This window comes from Thamnophis sirtalis, unplaced genomic scaffold (genome assembly GCF_051295495.1).
Source record: "Thamnophis sirtalis isolate CommonGarterSnake01/CBP01778 unplaced genomic scaffold, rThaSir2_p1.2 scaffold_4, whole genome shotgun sequence".
In the NCBI taxonomy this organism is placed as follows: domain Eukaryota; kingdom Metazoa; phylum Chordata; class Lepidosauria; order Squamata; family Natricidae; genus Thamnophis; species Thamnophis sirtalis.
This window is the reverse complement of record NW_028261384.1, coordinates 120,303,091-120,323,570: the sequence shown is the minus strand read 5'-3', so window position 1 is coordinate 120,323,570 and position 20,480 is coordinate 120,303,091. Positions and strand designations below refer to the sequence as shown.

The 20,480-nt window shown below is 41.1% G+C and overlaps 1 protein-coding gene across 1 annotated transcript in view; it reads right to left on the bottom strand.

Annotated features, from left to right (window-relative positions):
- Positions 1 to 9,247, bottom strand: part of LOC148046330 (sacsin-like) — a 36,069-nt gene extending 26,822 nt beyond the window's left edge. Inside the window, exons 1-2 of the mRNA XM_087714678.1 lie at positions 9,116 to 9,247; positions 5,475 to 5,586 (exon numbers count right to left, since the gene is read on the bottom strand). Of these exons, the coding sequence (XP_087570804.1) occupies positions 5,475 to 5,586; positions 9,116 to 9,247 (244 nt within the window). The remainder of the gene's footprint in view (positions 1 to 5,474; positions 5,587 to 9,115) is intronic.
- Between the last annotated feature and the right edge of the window lie 11,233 nt (positions 9,248 to 20,480).

Sequence of the window (20,480 nt, the reverse complement as noted above, 5' to 3'; positions counted from 1 at the left end):
ACAACTGTGGGATCTGGCAGGGTGAGAGCTGGTGAACCATAAACACAAAGCTTTTGCTGTGACATAGCATAACAGATATAGCGTCCTTGCTGACCTCAATGGGGACACTAAAAACAGGTCAAGGTAGTTGTGATAATGATGACTCAAATAAGCAGGGGATCGTTGTCCAAAATGAAGAACTTTATTCGGAAAGGCGAAATGGGGAAACAGGTATCACACATCAGTCGCATAAGAAGAGCAAGGTATGCAAAAGAGAAGTCACTTTCTGGTTGGTGATTCAATCGTAAGGGATATAAATTTAGGAAATGATATGGAGGTTTTAAAAGAGGTCAGGTGTCTGCCAGGTGCTACTGCCAGCAGAGATAAGAAGCGTATTCTCAAAATAGTCAAGAATGGAAGTAAGGACTGTGACATTGATGCTATTATACATCTTGGCACAAATGATCTGTCCCCAAAAGATGTACTTTCTGTGCAAAATGATTTCCAGAGCTTGGGGTATAAACTTAGTGGTATAGGTTGCAGGCTTATCTTTTCAGAGGTTTTACCAATATATAAGGAACAAAAAGGGAAGGGCCAGAGTGTAGCAGAGTTTAATGTGTGGCTAAAGGAGTGGTATAAAAGGGAAGGCTTTGGTTTTATTTGTCATGATGTTTGCAGCTGGTCCAATGAAAAACTGTACAAAAGAGATGGTTTGCACCTATCCAAGAAAGGGACTGAGTTACTTGGCATTAAATCACAGATTTTCTGGATAAACATTTAAACTGAACAGCGGGGACAGAGAATTAATTGATACAGAACATTTCTATCCCCAGCAATCTAAAATTCATGGGGTTATCAGTGCGTATAACATAGATGTTTGTACGGGGAAGATTATCACTCCTGCTGTCAAGCAAAACCAAGCATTTAATAGTGGGTGCCATACCATGTGCACGAATCATACAAATGGCAAGAAAATAGGGGCAGTCAGGAATAACACAGATTATGTAGACAGTAAACACAGGGTCAATCAAAATGGACTCAAATGTCTATACACCAATGCACAGAGTATGAGGAATAAACAGAGTGAATTAGAAATTCAAGTAAATGAAGGAAGATATGTTATTGTTGCCATTACAGAAACTTGGTGGGATGAAACACACAAATGGAACATACAGCTAGAAGAATTTAAATTATTTAAAAGAAATAGACCAAATAAAAGAGGAGCTGGAGTTGCACTATATATAAGAAACACATCTCTACAGAAATAGAGCACAACAATGATGAGAACTATCTTGAATGCATTTGGGTCGATATTAAAGGTTGTGGGGGGGGGGGGAATGCCATAGGTCTATACCACAGGCCACCCACCAAGCAGAGGAAGTAGATGAACTTTTTGCTAATCAGCTAACTAAGGTATGTAAGAAGCACACCACAATAGTAATGGGAGATTTTAACTACCCTGACATCAACTGGGAAACAAACTCTGCACCAAGTGGAAGATCCAACAGATCCTAACAAACCTAGCAGACAACCTTGTTTCCCAAAAAGTAGAGAAGGGAACAAGGGGATTAGCCATATTGGACTTAATTCTCACTAACAGAGAGGAAATGATAGAAGATGTTGAAGCAACAGGAACCCTGGGGGCAAGTGACCATGCAATATTGGAATTCAACACAATTCATAGAATAAAATCAAATTAGAGTCTTGGACTTTAAGAGAACTAATTTCAATAAACTTAGAAAGAACTTGGGAAGAATTCCATGGATGAGAATCCTCAAGGGGAAAACAACTCAAGAAGCTTGGGAAATTTTGAAAAATGAGATTACAAAAGCCCAGTCTATCACAATACCAATGAAGAAGAAAAATAACAGTTCCCAAAAGAAACCAGCATGGCTGCATTAAAAACTGACAAATTGAAAGACAAAAAAGATAAGTATAAAAAGTAGAAAGAGGGGGACATAACTAAGGTAGAATATCAGCAAATAGCCCGAGCATGTAAAGATGAAGTGAGGAAAGCTAAGGCTCACAATGAAGAAAGGCTTGCTACAAAAGTAAAAAATAACAAAAAAAACCACAACTTCTTCCAACATGTTAAAAACAAGAAAAGGGTTAAGGAAACAATTGGTCCATTGCTGGGAGAAAGTGGCAAGAAGGTGACAAGCAACAGGGAGAAAGCAGAACTGTTTAACTCATGTTTTGCATCTGTCTTTACACAAAGGGATAAAACAGTCCAACCTATCAAACACAAAAATCAGATTAGGAATACAATTTGAAATAGGGAAGAAAATGGTAAGTGAGCACATGTCTACCCTAGACGAGTTCAAATCACCAGGACCGGATGGATTACACCCCAGGGTTCTGAAGGAACTGGCAGACGAGATCTCAGAACTACTGAACTATATATTTCAGGGATCCTGGAGCACCAGGGAACTACCAGAGGACTGGAAAAGAGCTGATGTCGTTCCCATCTTCAAAAAAGGAAAAAAATTGATCCAGGAAACTATAGACCTATCAGCCTGACCTCAATATCAGGAAAGATTCTAGAAAAGATAATCAAGCAACGAATTAGCGAACATCTAGAAGTAAACAAAGTAATAGCCAAAAGCCAACATAGGTTTGTCAAAAACAGAGCATGCCAGACTAATCTTATTACATTCTTTGACAAAGTGTCAAAATTAGTGGACCAGAGGAATGCAATCAATATAGTTTACTTGGACTTCAGTAAGGCATTTGATAAGGTAGACCATAACCTACTACTAGATAAAGTAGAAGAATGTGGGTTAGACAGAATCACCACCAGATGGATTCATAACTGGCCGACCAACCGCACTCAACGTGTAGTCCTCAATGGAACTGCATCTACATGGAGGGAAGTATGCAGTGGAGTACCCCAAGGCTCTGTTTTAGGCCCAGTACTCTTCAACATCTTCATCAATGATTTGGATGAGGGAACAAATGGGGAGCTCATCAAATTTGCAGATAACACCAAGCTGGCAGGAATAGCCAACACTCCAGAAGATAGGCTTAAAATGCAGAAGGATCTTGACAAACTTGAAAATTGGACACTATCTAATAAAATGAAATTCAATGGTGAAGAGTATGGTTCTACATTTAGGCAAGGAAAACGAAATGCACAGGTACAATATAGGTGGTACCTTGCTCAATAGTAGTAAATGTGAAAGGGATCTCGGAATCCTAGTGGACAACCATTTAAATATGAGCCAGCAGTGTGCAGCAGCTGCCAAAAAGCCAAGAGTTCTAGGCTACATAAACAGAGGGATAGAATCAAGATCACATGAAGTGTTAATACCACTTTATAATGCCTTGATAAGGCCACACTTGGAATATTGTATTCAGTTTTGGTCCCCACAATGTAGAAAAGATGTGGAGACTCTACAAAGAGGGCAGAGAAGAGCAACAAAGATGATTAGGGACTGGAGACTCAAACATATGAAGAATGGTTGCAGGAACTGGGTATGTCTAGTTTAATGAAAAGAAGGACTAGGGGAGACATGATAGCAGTCTTCCAATATCTCAGGGGTTGCCACAAAGAAGAGGGAGTCAAAGTATTCTCCAAGGCATCTGAGGGTAGAACAAGAAGCAATGGGTGGAAACTAATCAAGGAGAGAAGCAACTTAGAACTGAGGAGAAATTTCCCGACAGTTAGAACAATTAATCAGTGGAACAGAAATTGCCTCCAGAAGTTGTGAATGTCCCAATACTGGAAGTCTTTAAGAAGATGTGGGATAGCCATTTGTCTGAAATGGTATAGGGTTTCCTGCCTACGCAGGGGGTTGGACTAGAAGATCTCCAAGATCCCTTCCAACTCTGCTTTTGTATTGTACATAGAATAGAATAGAATAGAATAGAATAGAATAGGAACAGGAATAGAAAAAAACAGTTAGAAGGGATCTTGAAGGTCTTCTAGTCCAACCCCCTGCTTAGGCAGGAAACCCTACACCACTTAAGACAAATGGTTATTTAATCTTTTATTTAAAAACATCCAGTGCTAGAGCATTCACAGCTTCTGGAGGCAAGTTGTTCCACTGATTAATTGTTCTAACTGTCAGGAAATTTCTTCTCAGTTCTAAGTTGCTTCTCTCCTTGATTAGTTTCCATCCATTGCTTCTTGTTCTAGACTCAGGTGCTTTGGAGAATAGCTTGACACCCTCTTCTTTGTGGCAACCCCTGAGATATTGGAACACTACTATCATGTCTCCCCTAGTCCTTCTTTTCATTGAACTAGACCTACCCAGTTCCAGAAAACCATTCTTAATATGTTTTAGTCTCCAGTCCTCTAATCATCCTTGTTACTCTTCTCTGCACTCTTTCTAGAGTCTCCACATCTTTTCTACATTGTGGCGATCAAAACTGGATGCAATATTCCAAGTGTGGCCTTACCAAGGCATTATAAAGTGGTATTAACACTTCACGTGATCTTGATTCTATCCCTCTGTTGATGCAGCCTAGAACTATGTTGGCTTTTTTGGCAGCTGCTGCACACTGTTGGCTCCTATTTAAATTGTTGTCCACTAGGACTCCGAGATCCCTTTCACAGGTACTACTATTGAGCAAGGTACCACATATACTGTACCTGTGCATTTCGTTTTCCTTGCCTAAATGTAGAAGCTTACTTTTTTCACCATTAAATTTCATTTTCTTAGATGTGACTATTCAAAATTAGAACAGCATTGAAAAAAGAGACTCATAACCATTTTTCACCTATAATCGTTGCAGCATCCCCATGGTCTCATGGTCAAAATTCAGAAGCTTGGCAAGTGGTTCATATTTATGACGGTCACAGTGTCCCAGAGTCATATTATCTACTTTTGTGATTTTCTGACAAGCAAGGTCAATGGGGAAGTCAGATTCACTTCAAAACCATCTCATTAACTTAACAACTGCAGTGATTTGCTTAACATCTGTGGCAAGGAAGGGGGTAAAATGGGGCAAAACCTATTTAATGTCTCGCTTAGCAACAGAATTTTTGGGCTCATTTTTCACACCTCTGACCATTGCAGCATCCTCGTGACCCAAGATTTGGCCACTTGGCAACTGACTCATATTTATGACAGTCTCCAGATCACCATAAGATCCCCTTTTGCGACCTTCTGTCAAGCAAAGTCAGTGGAGACGCCAGATTCACTGGACAACTGGGTTATTAATGTAAAAACTGCAATGATTCACTCAACAACCATGGCAAGAAATGTTCTAAAATGGGGCAAAACTCACTTAATAAAAGTCTCAGTGACATAAATTTTGGGCTCATAGGTTGAGGACTACCTGTACAATCTTTTGTTGTAATATATCCTCCTTCTATCAGTTAAATATGGATCACAGGTCTTTGTGGAGGGGAGTTTGCATCCCAAATCACATAATATAGATCTCCACCATCAAGACACACACACCCTGCCCACCACCCCAATTGACAGCTGGAATTATTTCTGGGTTAAGGTGAATAGAGTTTAGTCCACTCCATATGGTCTGCTCAATACCTTGGGTGCTTGCCAGTCCATCAGAGAAAAGGCTTTGTGTTCCAAAACTCCGTTCATCGTAGAGTAAAATCACCTCTTCAGCCTCTGCATCATCTGCATTCTGGATCAGCTCCTTTGAGAAGAAGCAGAGAAGCAAAGAACAGATTCAGGTAGAAACCAAAGCCAGTAAATATTAAGCTATGCTTTTACGAATACGACATCCTTTAAAACTCATCTGAGATGAAATGCTACTTATCCCGGCCTGACTCTCTCCCAAAGGCCATGAGATTTCCTGGGACTTCCTCTCCAAGGTTTTAGCCTTCATTTCTGCATCTTCTCCAGTTATAATCTATAAGGATTCCCCATTGTGATAAACACAAGAGACTAAACGTGCAGGTGAAAAGTAAGTGTATTTATTTGTGTACAGATAGTCTTTGTTTAGTGAATGTAATTGGGACCAGCAGCTTTGCCGTTAAGAGAAGTGATCACTAGGTCATGTGACTATACTATTGTGAGAACAGGAAAACTGGGGTTTGATTATGTAGGTTTTCGAAAGATAGTAGGCCCTAAAAAACTACATGAACCAAAGTTTTAGATAAAAAGATTGCAAAGTGTATCAGAACTATTTGTAATCTTGCTGAGCTGTTGCTTTGAAATGTGATTTTGCCAAGTATGTAGTTTTGAGATATACCTGGAATCAGAACATCAAAACAGTGAGAAATAGGGAACTGAAAGTAGCTGATGGATAGAGGTTTGAGACGTACATGGGTATATGTGGGGACGGTCTGTCAGGAGGTAAGGAAGTAAGTTGTGAAATGTGTGCAGAAAAGTATAAAAAGAATGTATTGGGATGAGTTCAGGGCCACTGGCCGTAGCTAATCCTTGCTGGACTCATTACAATAGGTTATTGATGTAAGTACTGCTATGATCAGGTGTGGGATTTAGCCAGTTCACACCAGTTCAGAAGAACCGGATGTTGCAAGGACTGGATGGCCCCGGCCACCCCTCCCCCCCTAGGAGTCTCCATGCATTCCCTTCATCATGCCAGGTAAGTGCAGGGCCCGCATGGAGGCTCTGAGGGGGCGAAAAAAGGGTATCCAGAACCCAGGAGAGGCCGTTTTCACCCTCCTGGACACTCAAGGAAAGCTTCTGGAGCCTGGGGAGGGCGCAAAATGGGCCTACTGTAAGTACCGGAAGTCCGAAAATGGCCGTGTTTCCGGCCTCCAGAGCCCAGGTGAGGCCATTTTCACCCCCCCTCCCCTGGAAGCTTGGGGAAAGCCTCCGGAGCCTGGGGGTGGGTGAAAATGCCCCCTCCCCCCGCTGTGGTGCAGGAGGCTGAGTAGGCCACGCCCACACAGCAACCGGGCAGAGAATCGGTTGCTAACATTTTTCAATCCCACCCCTGGCTATGATGGCTATTCATGTTCCAAATTGCTCATGAAATAAACCTCTGATCGTAAAGTAAGATTTATTGCTTGTGGTTTATCTGTGTCTTCTTTATTGGAATATTTTTATGACACTATACTTTCCCTTTCCTCACTCCCTGGTCTTTGGAATGCTCACCTGGTGCTGGGATGAGTAGCAACCAGATAATTAATATTTATATTTACATTCATTGGATAGGAAGGAAAGGGAAGCCGCCAAAGCTCCCATCAGCACCCCCGCCTGTGGCAGTGGTGCCTCTCCCTCCACGCGGAGCACCTGAGCTGGCCCCCACGTTATCCCTCCCCTTTCCTCCTCCGCCGTGCTTTTGAGGAGCCATGAGGCCGCGGGAGCTAGTAGGAAGGCAGCGGAAGGGGCGGGAGCAGGAAAAAAGGCCTCATGGCTTCTCAAAAGCACGGCGGAGGTGGAGGCGGCAGCAGGGGTAACCCAGAGCCCAGCTGAGGTGCTCCGAGCGGAGGGGGAGGCACCACCGCCGCTGCCATTGCCAGGGGCGCCTGCGGGAGCTTTGGAGGCTTCACCTTGGCTGCAGCGCTGGGCAGCAAATACATTGGTGCTGTTGGAGGAGGAGTAGGTGGCAGCAGCAGCAGTTATTCTAGTAGCGGTGGGGGCTCATTGGCATCTTTAGCGGCAGCCCTGCCCCCTGTGAAAAAAACCGAAGATGGAGCAGATCCACGCAGATGACGTTGCTGCAACATGACTGGAGGAGGAATTCTGGGAGTTGAAGTCCACAAGGCTTAAAGCTGTCAGGTTTGAAGACCCCTGGGTTTTTTTCTAAAGGGTTAGGGGTGCAAGGGTCTTGTAACTTGGCAGCTTTAAATCTTGCATGCTTCAATGCCAGAGTTCCTGAGCCAACATGACTGGAGGAGGAATTCTGGGAGTTGAAGTCCACAAGGCTTAAAGCTGTCAGGTTTGAAGACCCCTGGGGGTTTTTTTCCTAAAGGGTTAGGGGTGCAAGGGTCTTGTAACTTGACAGATTTAAGACTTGCATGCTTCAATGCCAGAGTTTCTGAGCCAATATTTTGGTTGCTAAGCAGGACCGTTGTTAATTGATACTGATATTATATAACACTTTTAATTAAGCGAGTACCTTGAATAAACATAACTGAGTTTCAAATAATACTGATTTCGTTGTTGTCTTAAGTGACATCTGTGAAAAAAATTCAGGTGCTCAGGCATGAAAATATGCCACTCAAACACTATACTTTTCTGCTTACACTGAAAAAAAATTAGAGGGAACATTGGTCAGAACCTGTGCATTCAGGGCTAGACAAACAGCCCCCATATACGCTTCATGTGTCTGCTTACTCTCTTGTAATCCCTTCCAATCCACAAGGAGAAGAGAGAAAACCAGATAAGGCACAGCATAATGCATCCTTCTATAATGGCAATCATGTAAATGAAACTCCTGCAAGATTGTAAAAGTGGTCACTGGTTGTAAAATTATTTTCCACTTCTAAGGAATGAGGCAGTCAGTAGGCGGGATCTACCTGTCCATTATTATATGACTAAATGAAATAGGTATATGAAAATATACCTAACCCCAATGGCTTCAATCCCCAAAACATCATGACTTCCCTAACCTGTTGGCCTACATGTGGGTAGTAACTGCAGCTGTCAACATTTCCCTTAGCAGGGAAAACGTAACAGCTCTAAAATCCAAAAATTCCTACTGTAAACTGAATGTATAATTATGCCCCTCCTTCTTTGTACTTTAATTCTAGTCATTTCTTCAATACTTTCCAATTTTATAAAGTAAGTTGAAATAATACGTAGATTAACAATAATTATATATACTTAGCAGTAAGTCTCAAATTACCCAGAGGGGCTTACCATAGCTTGAAATTTTCAGCAATATTGTTAAATAAATTATACATATAAACAAAAAATTTCCTTACTATTCTTTCATGTGGAAAACAAAATTGTTCTTTATTGACAAATAAATTGTGCAATATTCTAAAATTAGGAATCATATTCCTTGCATCAAAATGGAATGTTGCACTTAGCTTTATATGCATATAGGTGCATTTAACTATCTAAGTAACCAAAACAAACCAAAAATAGTTCGCAGATACATTTAATTAAATTTATGAGATGGTAAGTTATATCAATGTGATGGAATGAATGAATCAATGAATGGAGGAACAAAACAGCTGGAGTCTACTTCTCTATCAATATTTCCAAAGACAAAAATATCCAGTGCTGAATTCTCACAAACCCACCTTTAATATCTGCCCTCCATCTGGGTATTTGCAAAGGATACCCTGCAAATACTTGAGGATAGATGGTGGTTTCTGCCGAAAGCCCTTCCTGAAAGAGACACAAACTTCAGATACAGCCTTTGGAAGGTCCATGGCGTATGAGCCAGTGGTGAAAGTCAATTTTTTTTATTACCACTTCTGTGCGCGTGGCTTGGTGGGCGTGACAGTGGAAGGATACTGCAAAATCCCCATTCCCTCCCCACTCCAGGGGAAGGATACTGCAAAACCTCCATTCTCTCCTCACTCTGGGGCCAGGCAGAGGTGGCATTTGCCAATTCTCCAAATTACTTAGAATTTCCGCTAGATTCTCCAGAACCTGCTGAATTTCACCCCTGGTATGAGCCAACTTCTATCAATACAATGTGTAGCTACTCCATCTATCTCACGCCAGCATAGGAGTTTTTGGCCCTGCAGCAGCTACTACGGAATAACAATAATTCTAAAGATCTTTTATTGCTGTTGATTCTGTCTGGAAATGCTGGGACCTGCAGTTTAGTAACATCTCAAGGATGTCAGGTTTTCAAACATTTTTTAAAATAAAATATTGGGGGAGGAGAAGGAAGGGGAGGCGTCCTGCCTTAAAAAAAAGCAGAAGTATGAGAAGTATCAGAAAGTATGAGTATCAGAAAGACACAAGTAGTTCTTCACATACAGCCATTCATTTAGTAGCAATCTTCCAAAGTTACAACAGCAGTGTAAAAAGGACTTATGACCCATCCTTGCACTCACAAACATTGCAGGATCCCCAGGGTCACATAATAAAATTTCAAGCGCTTGCAAGAAACATGTTTTTACAAAGGTTGCAGCATCTCAGTGTCATGGGATTGCTGTTTGCCGTTTCCCAGCCAGCTTCCAACAAACAAAGTCAATGTGGGAAGATAGATTTGCTTAATGACGGCATGGTCATTTAACAGCTGTAATGATTTGCTTAACAGCTGTGGCAAAAAAGGGGGTATGACTCATTTAACAACAGCCTTCCTCAGTAATAAAAAATTCTGGTCCCAATTGTAGTCGTTAAGTTGAAAACTACCTGTACAAATACAATGCCCCATAAAATTATATGAGCAAGCGAAGATAATTCATGATTAAAACCAGACAAGGAATAACCATAGATTTAAATTTTGAATTATTGGCTCCCTCAATAAGCAATTTGCTTCATTGCATGGCAGGTAGGGTTTACCACGAATATTTAATAGTCAGCTCTGTTTTGTATGGTTGCGTTCATGCAACACATTAAGCCATTCACAAATCATATTCTAGCTACATTTAACTCATCACCATTCCTTTCATGCTATCCTCACAAGGTGATTCTAAGGTTAGAACAGTGAGATGGGCCATCTCTAAATTTGATAAATTGATAAAATAGAACTATGATCAGTGGGAGAACTCAGTCTGATCCCCCACAAGCCTTGGGCATGACTTCCAGTGGCCCTTTAAAGTATTGCCAAATTATGAAATTTAATTGGATGGAAAGAGATAAAATTAGCTATCATAGCTGGACAAATTCTGGGCGGGGGTGGGGGGAGTACTTTGAATACTTCTGGTTCTCTTCTTTAAAACAACCAGAACAAAAAAGTTGTTTCACTTTAAATATCAACTCATTTGGGTTCCTTAAAGCAAGAGATCCCATTTTTAGGCTCATAGGAATAGGCTGCTTTAAGGAATAGCAACAAATGTGCTGCATCTCTATGAGATCCAAATTCTTTTACCACATTTTATTTATTTGTAATCCACCTTTATTATTTTTGCAAATATTTCAAGGTGTCAAACATATCAACACATCTCCCTTCTCCTTCTTTCCCCACAACAACAACCCAGTAAGGTGGGTTGAGCTGAGGGAGAAACTGACCCAAAGTCATGGCAAAGGCAGGACTTGAACTCAGTCTCCTGCTTTCTAGCCTAGTGTCTTAACCACTGGATCTGAAATAGCTCTCTTAAAATCACTAGGAAGAATGGTATTAACTCTGTTCAAAGTTAATACCTCTAAAATTGCTGTTAGTGAAAAGCAGGCTAGAAACATTAATAAAATATATATATCCATGTACATAAACCAGCTATATAGAATCAAATGTATGTTAGTTCTGATTCTACCTACTTTGGGGGTATAGCCATTGCCACGTCCCCTAAAAAACTCTGGGCATTTTAAGATCCTTACAGATTTTAGATAAAAAGAAACAGGAAAATATATTAAAAAGTTTCGGCCACCCTATATAATGTTGCAGAAATGGGAAGGATCTGGGGGAAGTACGCGAACTTTCCCAATGTTGCAAAGATACATTAAGTCTTTTTCTTATTCCTTTTTTGGGTGTTTACATCTACACACAGGGTTTTGTGTTTGTGTGCTCCTACGCTATGAAGTCAGTTTCTGTCTAGTTGCTGCAGTAAAGGATGGGCTTCAAAATTTTCAGCAAGGGGTTTTCAGAGGTTTCTGCTGGTTTTCCCTGGATCAGACGATCCGGTAATGGCGGCAGTGGGAGGCTTCATCCACCTGCCCAGACTCTTCTGTGCATGTGCAGAAGCATCACATGCACGCACGAGTGAACCGGTAGTAAAATAAATTGAAACCCACCACTGAAAGGGTACTCTACCTGTTTGCTAGGTGGGTGTGGCCATAGTGGCCACGGCTGAGGTAGCCTCCTGGACCATGACGGGGGGGGGGGGGGGGAGGCATTTTTGCCCTGCCCGTGATCTGGAGGCTTTACTCATGCCTCCAGGAGGGTGAAAATGGTCTCCCCAGGCTCCGGAGGCCCTCTGGCGACCGCACTCCTGGTAGGCCTGTTTTTCCCTCTCCCCGAGTCTTTTTCTGGGCTGAGCTAAGAGACACCTTGCCCCAAATTTACCTAATGAGCTGGGGGAAGATTAGAACTCGCCTCTCTCTTCTTGCTCCTAGTCCAACTATTTCATTTTCCCAGGTTAGTTCTTGTGCTGAGGGCAGGCTGGGGACCTGAATCTCCCTCCCCCTAGCCTTCCTAATGAGGTGCAAGTGGATGTGCATCACACAAAATCTTATATAGGGAATATAACGTCACATTCATGTTTCTCTTGGAAGATGATACACAACTCTATACACAAACACAACCTGTGCATACATGTAAGCATATGCTCTACTGTAGTTCAATGTTTCAACCATTACATTACACCCGGTCCCATGTATGTGGGATTTCCATTTTCACAATTCCCAGCCATAATCTTTCTTCTTCTCTCTCTCCCCTTCTCTCTCTCCCCCCCCTCTCTCTCACACACACCATACATATACTTCCTTACTTTTTTCTCTCCTTTTGAGACATCTTCAATCTGCAGGAACAAGAGAGGAAAATATACAAAATGAAATACTTAACATATGCATAACATAATCACACCAATTAATTTGAACTGAGTGCAAATTAATTATAGACTGAATGCACAGAACTGATCTTTCGCCACTGGCTACTCTGGAACAAGTCAATTTTTAGGAAAGCTGGGAACGATTTGAGAGGAGAAATTCATTTCCACATTGAATATATCTCCCATTTCTATCTCAAATCAAAGCTGGTCTTTCAAAACATTTGTTGATGTTTGGATCAATAACATCAATATGATGACATTTATTGATTAAAAACAAAACTTAGATACCCCTCCTTGAATCAAGTCATTCGAGATTAGTCACAGATTCAGCAGGCGAGAATCTATTTGATCCATCATTAGATTCTGTCCAAGACAATCCCCTCCTCACTCAAATTGCATTTTTTTCAAATCCAGCAAATGGGATCCCTACGCTGCCGAAACTTCGAACCGAGGCATAAAAATTACTTCCATACAGATCATCTTAGCCTCGCTGTAGCAAGGCTATTTAATGTAGAGTATTTTTTTCTAATTTGCTTTTTTTTTAAAGTTATTACCTTGTAAACATTAAAAGGACCTATAAAGATCTGTGCCAAGTTTCTGCCCGAAGCGATGCTCCAAACTATCGCGCGATCCAGAGATGGTACTAATATGCACGAGAGATGCATTGGCTCAGATCCTGTCCTGCTTTCTTAACCGTTCTAGTCCCTTTTCTCTTTACTTCTTCCCCAAAACCTGTGAGTTTGTTGATCAGAAAGGTCGGAGGTTCGGCGGTTCGAATCCCTACTATAGGTCTCCTGCAGGAGCAGGGCGTTGGACTAGATGACCGCAAAGATCCCTTCCAACTCTGTTACTGTTTAGGTACGCTGCTGATCCCCATCATTACCTGCGCGCCACTCCCGGTCTTCAAGCGATTAATTCAGCGATGCTCCGTCGCTTCTGAACACGAAAAGGTCTAAGCGGCTCCCCGACGTTTCTCCGCTCAATCAGGAGAGTGCGGGCAGCGGAGATGTCTGCACGCAATTAAATAACTTTCAGCCGTCCCTGCTGGAGAAATGGAAACCGAAAGTTATTCTGGCGGAGGAGGAGAATGGAAACAGGATAGAATAGTCCTCGAACTACAACTATCCATTTAGCAATCGTTCAAAGTTAAAAAGAGCACTGAAAAAAGTGACTTAAAACCAGTCCTCGCACTTACAACCATCGCAGCTTTCCCACTGTCACATGATCAGAATGACAGCCAGCATGTATTTAAGATGGTGGCAGCATCCTGGGGGGGGGGGGTGTCTTGTGATCATCATATGTGACCTTCCCAGTCTGCTTCTAACAAGTGAAATCAAAGGGGAAGCTGCATTCACTTAATGATTGTACAATTCATTTAACAACTGCAGTGATTCATTTAACAACCATGGCGAAAAATATTGTAAAACTGGGCATGATTCTATCTCCACACTTAGCAACAGAAATTCTGGTCTCAATTGTGATTGTAAGTTGAGGACCTTGTATTGAAATTTGATATTCAAACATTTAGAACAGTGAGGTCTGCCTCTTTTTAGAGAGATGCAGAGCGTCCAGGGGAGGTTTGAAGAAACTTTCAATTACATCAATCCATCTTTTCCAAAGTTTCATATTATTGTTTTTTTTAGAGTATCTGCAGCTCAGAGTAGAACTGTGAGGTCCTTGGAGTTGTCTGAGGCTGGTTGTTTTGCTGCAGATATTTCATTATCCAACCAAGTAACACCTTCATCACAGAGCACCAAGAACTCCATGTTTTTATTGTGGCGTCCATTTTGCTGTGTGGATTTGTAGGGAAGGTATATACATTACGACTACAGTAAAGGGAGATGTGATGGCAAAAAGTTTAGAAATCCCCGATCTAGAACTTGCTGAAAGTTGCTTTAAAACTCCCACAAGCAAATTATGTTTGCTGTTTCTCTAGATGAACATAGTTGGACTTGGCTTTCTAAGTGTTGGAAGAAACGTCCTTCGGGGTTCAGCTCCAAGGAGGGGGGAAAGACACTGGAGACATGGAGCCTGCTTGGAAAGATGGTTTAATGGGGAACAGGATCACATGGCTTGAGCTCCTGAAGAGAAAAGGGGGATCACATGCTTCCAGATGTTGGGTGAAGAAGAAAAGAGGCTGAGATGCTGAAAGTTCCTGGATTTATGGCCTCTCTGGCCTTCGATCTTGAGCTTGTATTCTGATTGGTTGTCGGACTCCCATGGGGCCATGCAGGGGCAACTCTCTAGGCTGTATATTGAGTCCAGGTTTGGTTGAGCATTGCTGCTTCCCAGGTGCCCTGAGGTGAGATGGGTAAAGGCTAACACTATCATGCCTTAATCCCATCACCCTGGAGTTGAAGGGGGAGATCTTTGTTATGTAGAATAGACTGGTTCAGACATTTTAATGGCCCATTGACAAAGGTGGGGGCTATTAAGAGTGAGCCTGTTTCCTACCTAAAAACATATTTCTCTATTTCTGATCCAGGGAAATATAATATTCTGCCTTTTCAATATTTCCCAAGATATTTCATTTTTCTAGGAGAGGCGTGGGTTTTAACTTCCTACACAAGGAAATCCTTCTCTCGGTTTTCTTAAGTATCCTGCCACGTGAAATCAACTCAAATTCCAGGAACAACATGAACTGTACCAGGAATATTGCTATATAAAGATGTATGTATATGCCTGAAGAGGAAAGTTTCCGATCAGTGTGTGCTGCCTGTTTTAACGCATGCTGGCGAAACATGGACACTTAACCTCACAATCAATACAAAAGCTACAAGTGGCGCAAAGAGACATAGAAAGATACACGCTTGGCATTACGAGACAAGATAGAAAGACCCGCACTGTCTCGTCAGGAGAGTAAAAGAATTGAAATGGTCACATAGCAAGAAGAACTGATGGCAGCTGGACCAAGGCAGTCATAGAATGGATCCCACTTGATAAAAGAGACATAAAACAAGATGAATCGATGAGTCGTCTCTCACTAATTGTTTTTTTTTTATTTCACTTCCCCCTATTTGGCCAAGAACCTTCCATGCTTTGTTTTTCATTACTCTCTCCTGGATGAGCCTGGAGCTTTGAATCTGGGTTGTAAATTGCGTCCATCATAACATCAAACAGTACATTGTACACTGGTAGCCCATGACTGGCAACCATTTATTTAGTGACTATCCAAAGTTACAACAGCCCTGAAAAAAAGTGGCTTCTGACCAGTTTTCACACTTAAGACCATTGTAGCATCCCCATGGTCACATGATCAAAATTAAGGCAACTGACATGTATCCAGGACAGTGGCAGCTTCCTAGGGTCATGTGATCACTATATGAATCCTTCCCAGCTGGCTTCCAATAAACAAAGTCAATGCGGGGAGCTGGGTTTACTTAATGTCTGATTCACTTAACAACTTTGCTTAATAACTGACAAAAAATGTCCAAAAGTGGGGGAAAACCCAGTTAATTGCCTTGCTTAGCAACATAAATTTTGAGCTCAATTGTGGTTGTAAGTCAAGGACTACCTGTATGAGCCACAATAGAGCCGAGAATTGGGTGGGAATGTGCGGCGTTGTCGCCACACTGGAGGGCTGCTCATGTGTCCTTGCCTAATCAAAAGGAAAACACCAGACAGAATTCCTTGGGATGAGCTAAAGCCTCGAATGGTCATCGAAGGGCTCTTTTATTAGAAAAAGTTAGTTACAGCGTCATCAAAAAGGAGCGTATCAAAAGCCATATATAATCACACATGGTACAAGTAAACTAATGAAAAGTTCACAGCATTCTACAAATAAACCAATAGAAAATCACATCATGGCAAAGGGTGGGCAAAGAGGGAACAGAAGGTTACAAGCTGCATGGCATTGGGAGGGGGAGAGGGGGAATAGAAAGTTACAGCACAGCATAGCGGGGAGAAAGGGCATGTGTGGGAGTAGCTGGCTCACATAGTTCTTGTTACATGAGGCTGCATAGTGAGTTATGACCGTTAGGCCAGAAAGATGTTTCTGGTGCGATGTTTTTGCATCCCTGTGTATGTGTGTTCATCAGACAGCAGAAACTGCCCTGCACACAAACACCCGGAATGAATTCCAACATATAGGTAGTCCTTGACTTATGACAGATTTCCCCTCTCCCCAAAGCTACTTATCGTATAACCCGTCTCTGAAGTTCCAACAGGTGCTCCTTTGTAGTCACATAACTGTTTTTGGGGTACTTAACAAGCATCCCTCATCATCTTGCAATTGTGCGACTGCGTTTTATGTTTTTGACAAAAAAAAATAGCATTTACTTCAATTGGTTTGTTTAACAGCTGTAGTGTTCACTTTACAACCATCACAATCATTTGAAAACTACTGCAGAAAAGGTTGTAAAGGTGGGCCTGATCATGTGGTGATCTGCTTTATGACCATCATGACTTACAACCCTAATTAGGGTCATTATGTTGATGAGTACCTGTGAAACAACACAGGTGGGGAAAAAACGAGATGAGGTTAAAGGGAGGTCATGCCTGTCTCACAGGACTAGTATCTTGCAGAGTAAGGATCAGAAATGTTACAACTATTGATGTACTGTGCAAGACAGATCTAACATCTAAGAGAGCAATTGCAGATGACCTTAAGTATAGGATTCAAAACATATTTTGCTTGTGTTCTTTTCCCATCCATTATGTTTTAGTTATATTATATTAGCTTTCATGTACAATTTTATGCACTGAAGACAAATTCCTTGTGTGTCCAATCACACTTGACCAATAAAGAATTCTGATTCTAATTCTAATTGTATTTCTATTCCCATTCTTTCGTTTTCCTATCCCTATCCCTACCCTATCCCTATCCCTACCCTATTCTATTTTTCTGTTTTATTTTTCTACTCTACTCCACCCTACCCTACCCTATTCCCATTCCCTTTCCTATTCCTATTCTATTGACTATTGGCCCAGAAAATTCAGTGTGTTGATTTCAGGAAAACCTCTGAAGAAACAGCCCGAAATGGGAGTGGGAAGGGGGAGGTAAAGAAAAAGACAGAAGGTCAGAGTCTGGAGGTTGGGTTTTTTTAAAAACAATATATCTTGTTCTTTCTTCTTTGATCTCACTGACTTTGTTACTGAAGGGTTTGCAACTTGATTACAAAATCTGATAAAGAGTCAAGGGCATGAATTGCTTTCGCAGGTGCTTTTGGAAAATATTTTGGCAAGGAAAGGAAAAGGAAAGAAAAAGATAGAACCCTTCTTCTTTGAAGCGTACAAAAGAACTTGTGGTTATATCTCACAACACACACACACAAAAAAAGAGGCTTGGAAGGCTAGAGTGGCAGTGCCTATCAGATTCCTTTTTTCTTTTTCTCTCCTTTTTGGGGGGGAAAAATGGCATCAATATGCAGATGAGGAAACCTTAAAATTTCAAAATATCCTGGCTGGAATTCAAAATACATAGGAAGGATTTGGGAGATTTGAGAAGAAGTTGGATAGACTATTGTTTCTCACAACAAAAGATGATGGGGTTGGAGCCCCAAAAATTAAAGAAGAGAATGAAAATATAGAAGATAAAGACAAGACAATAGATGAACTTATTAATGGAGCAAACATGGGTGAAAGTGGAAAGAAGGGAAGATGGAAAAGTGAATTTGACAATTTGGAACTTTATCCCAGAGAGAAAACAAGGTGATAATGATGGAGTTAAGAAGAGAAACCTTTTCAGAAATAAGTCTGACAACCAAAGACAAGCTAATTTCATTAACAATTCAAGGGCAACGAGATTATCTGAGAGATCTTTCAAGCAATAAAGTGTGGAGAGAAGTTTATAAAAACTTTATAAAGGAGTTAAAAAGAGAATTGACAGAACAAATGGCAAGAGAAATAAGACTGTTTTGCTACTAGAAAGATACAGGTTGATAATTAAAGTTGATGATAAAAAATTAGTTAATTTTTGGTGATTAATAAGTAGGAATTTTAGTATTTTGTAGATTGTTTTAGATTGTTATTAAATGTTTATTCGTTAACATATAATTAACTATGATAACAATAATGAAATAATAACCTTAACTAGTAAAAGTAAGTTGGATATAAATTGTAAATTGGGACTTGGAGAAAAGATCTATACATTTTATTAATAAATTTTTGTTTTGATCTTGTTATAAAGGTGTAATTTCTTTTGGGCCTGATGTGAGGAGATGTGATATAAATAGTAAATAATTTTAGCTAACTACAACAATAACAAGGAAATGTTTATGGATAATGTTTAATGATATATACATTTGTTGTATCGGTAAAAGCAAATTGGATACAAGCTTTAAATAGTGAGTTGGGGAGGAAATGCTTAGCAATATTATTAATTGATTTTTTCCCCCAGAATATGTTATAAAGGTGTAATGTTATTGGAGGTTTATTGAAATTGCGAATGAATGCCAGTAGGTGGGTGTGTCTTTAAATACAAATGATTTCAGATAAAAGCATGTTTAAATAATTGTAGTTAAATGAGAATTATGGTACATTGATAGTAAAATGCATAAAGATTTTTGATTTAAAATGTACAATTCAATATGAATGAAGTATAAGTAATGATTGTGGAAGAAATGCACAAAATGTATTTGTAACCAGTCAACACACTTTCTACAAGATGTAATGAAGGATGATTCTTTTTTTGTGTTTTTGTTCAATTAAAACAATAAAAAAAATTTCAAAAAAAAAGAAGAAAAAGACAGAAGGGAAGATATGGGGAAATAGAGCAACTTGCTAATTTTTTTTATTTTATTATCCCACTTTTATCACTTTTTATAAATAAAATGGATGGACATACATAATACTCTTGAGCAATGAGCCCTATCCAACAAAATGAATTTCAGTGTGGAGAAAAGCAAAGTTTTACATTTAGGCAGGAAAAATTAAAGGTATAAGTACAGATTAGGCAAGATCTGGCTCAAAAACAATAACTCTGAGAGGGACCTGGGAGTCTTAGCGGATGATCACTTGAATATGAGCCAGCAGTGTACTACAGCTGCCAAAAAAGCTAATACAATCCTGGGTTGTATAAACAGAGGCATAGAATCAGGATCATGTGAAGGGTTTATAAAACCCTAATAAGACTACACATGTAATAATGCAACCAATTTTGGTCATCATAGTACACAAAAGATGTTGAGACCTTGGAAAATGTTTAGGGAAAAGCAACTAAGATGATCAAAGGCCTGGAGTCTAAAACATATGAAGAATTGCTGCAGGATTTGGGTTTGGCTAGTCTCGTGATGGCGAACCTAAGGCATGCATGCCACAGGTGGCACATGGAGTCATTTGTCAGGGCACGTGAGGCTTGTCCTGTCAGCTGGCCAGTGCGCATGCTTGTGCTGGCCAGCTGACTTCGGCCTTCTTTTGAGGCCATTTTTCTCCCTGAAGCCTCCGGAGTGCGAAAAACTGGCCCTATGGGCAAACCAGAAGTTCGGGAACGGACTTCTGGTTTGCTCATAGGGCCGGTTTTGGTCCTCCGGAGCATTCAGGAGCCCTCAGGAGGCTTCTAGGTTGCTCGTAGGGCCAGTCTTTGCCCTCTGGAGCTTTCAGGGAAGCCTCCTGGAGGCTCCTGAAGCCTCCGAAGGACTAAAATCGGCCCTATGAGCAAACCGGAAGTCCGTTCCTGAACTTCCGGCTTGCCCGTAAGGCCAGTTTTTCGTGCTCCGGAGGTTTCAGGGAAGCTCCTGAGGCCTACAAAGGGCCTCCAGGGGGGGCTGTTTTTGCCCCCCCCCCCAGGCTCCTATAAAGCCTCTGGAGTCTGGGGAGGGCGAAAAAAGCATGCCAAAAATGGGGGCGAGAGCTGGTTGTGCGTGCATGGGCACTGTGGTCGTATGCATAGCATTATGGGTGTGGTGCACCTGCGCATGACCCCCCCCCTGCGCTCCCCCCCCGCTTTTGGTACATGAGCCAAAAAATGTTCACCATCACTGGGCTAGTCTAAAGAAAAGAAGAATGAGGGGTGACATGATAGCAGTATTCCAGTATTTGAGGGACTGCCACAAAGAAGAGGGAT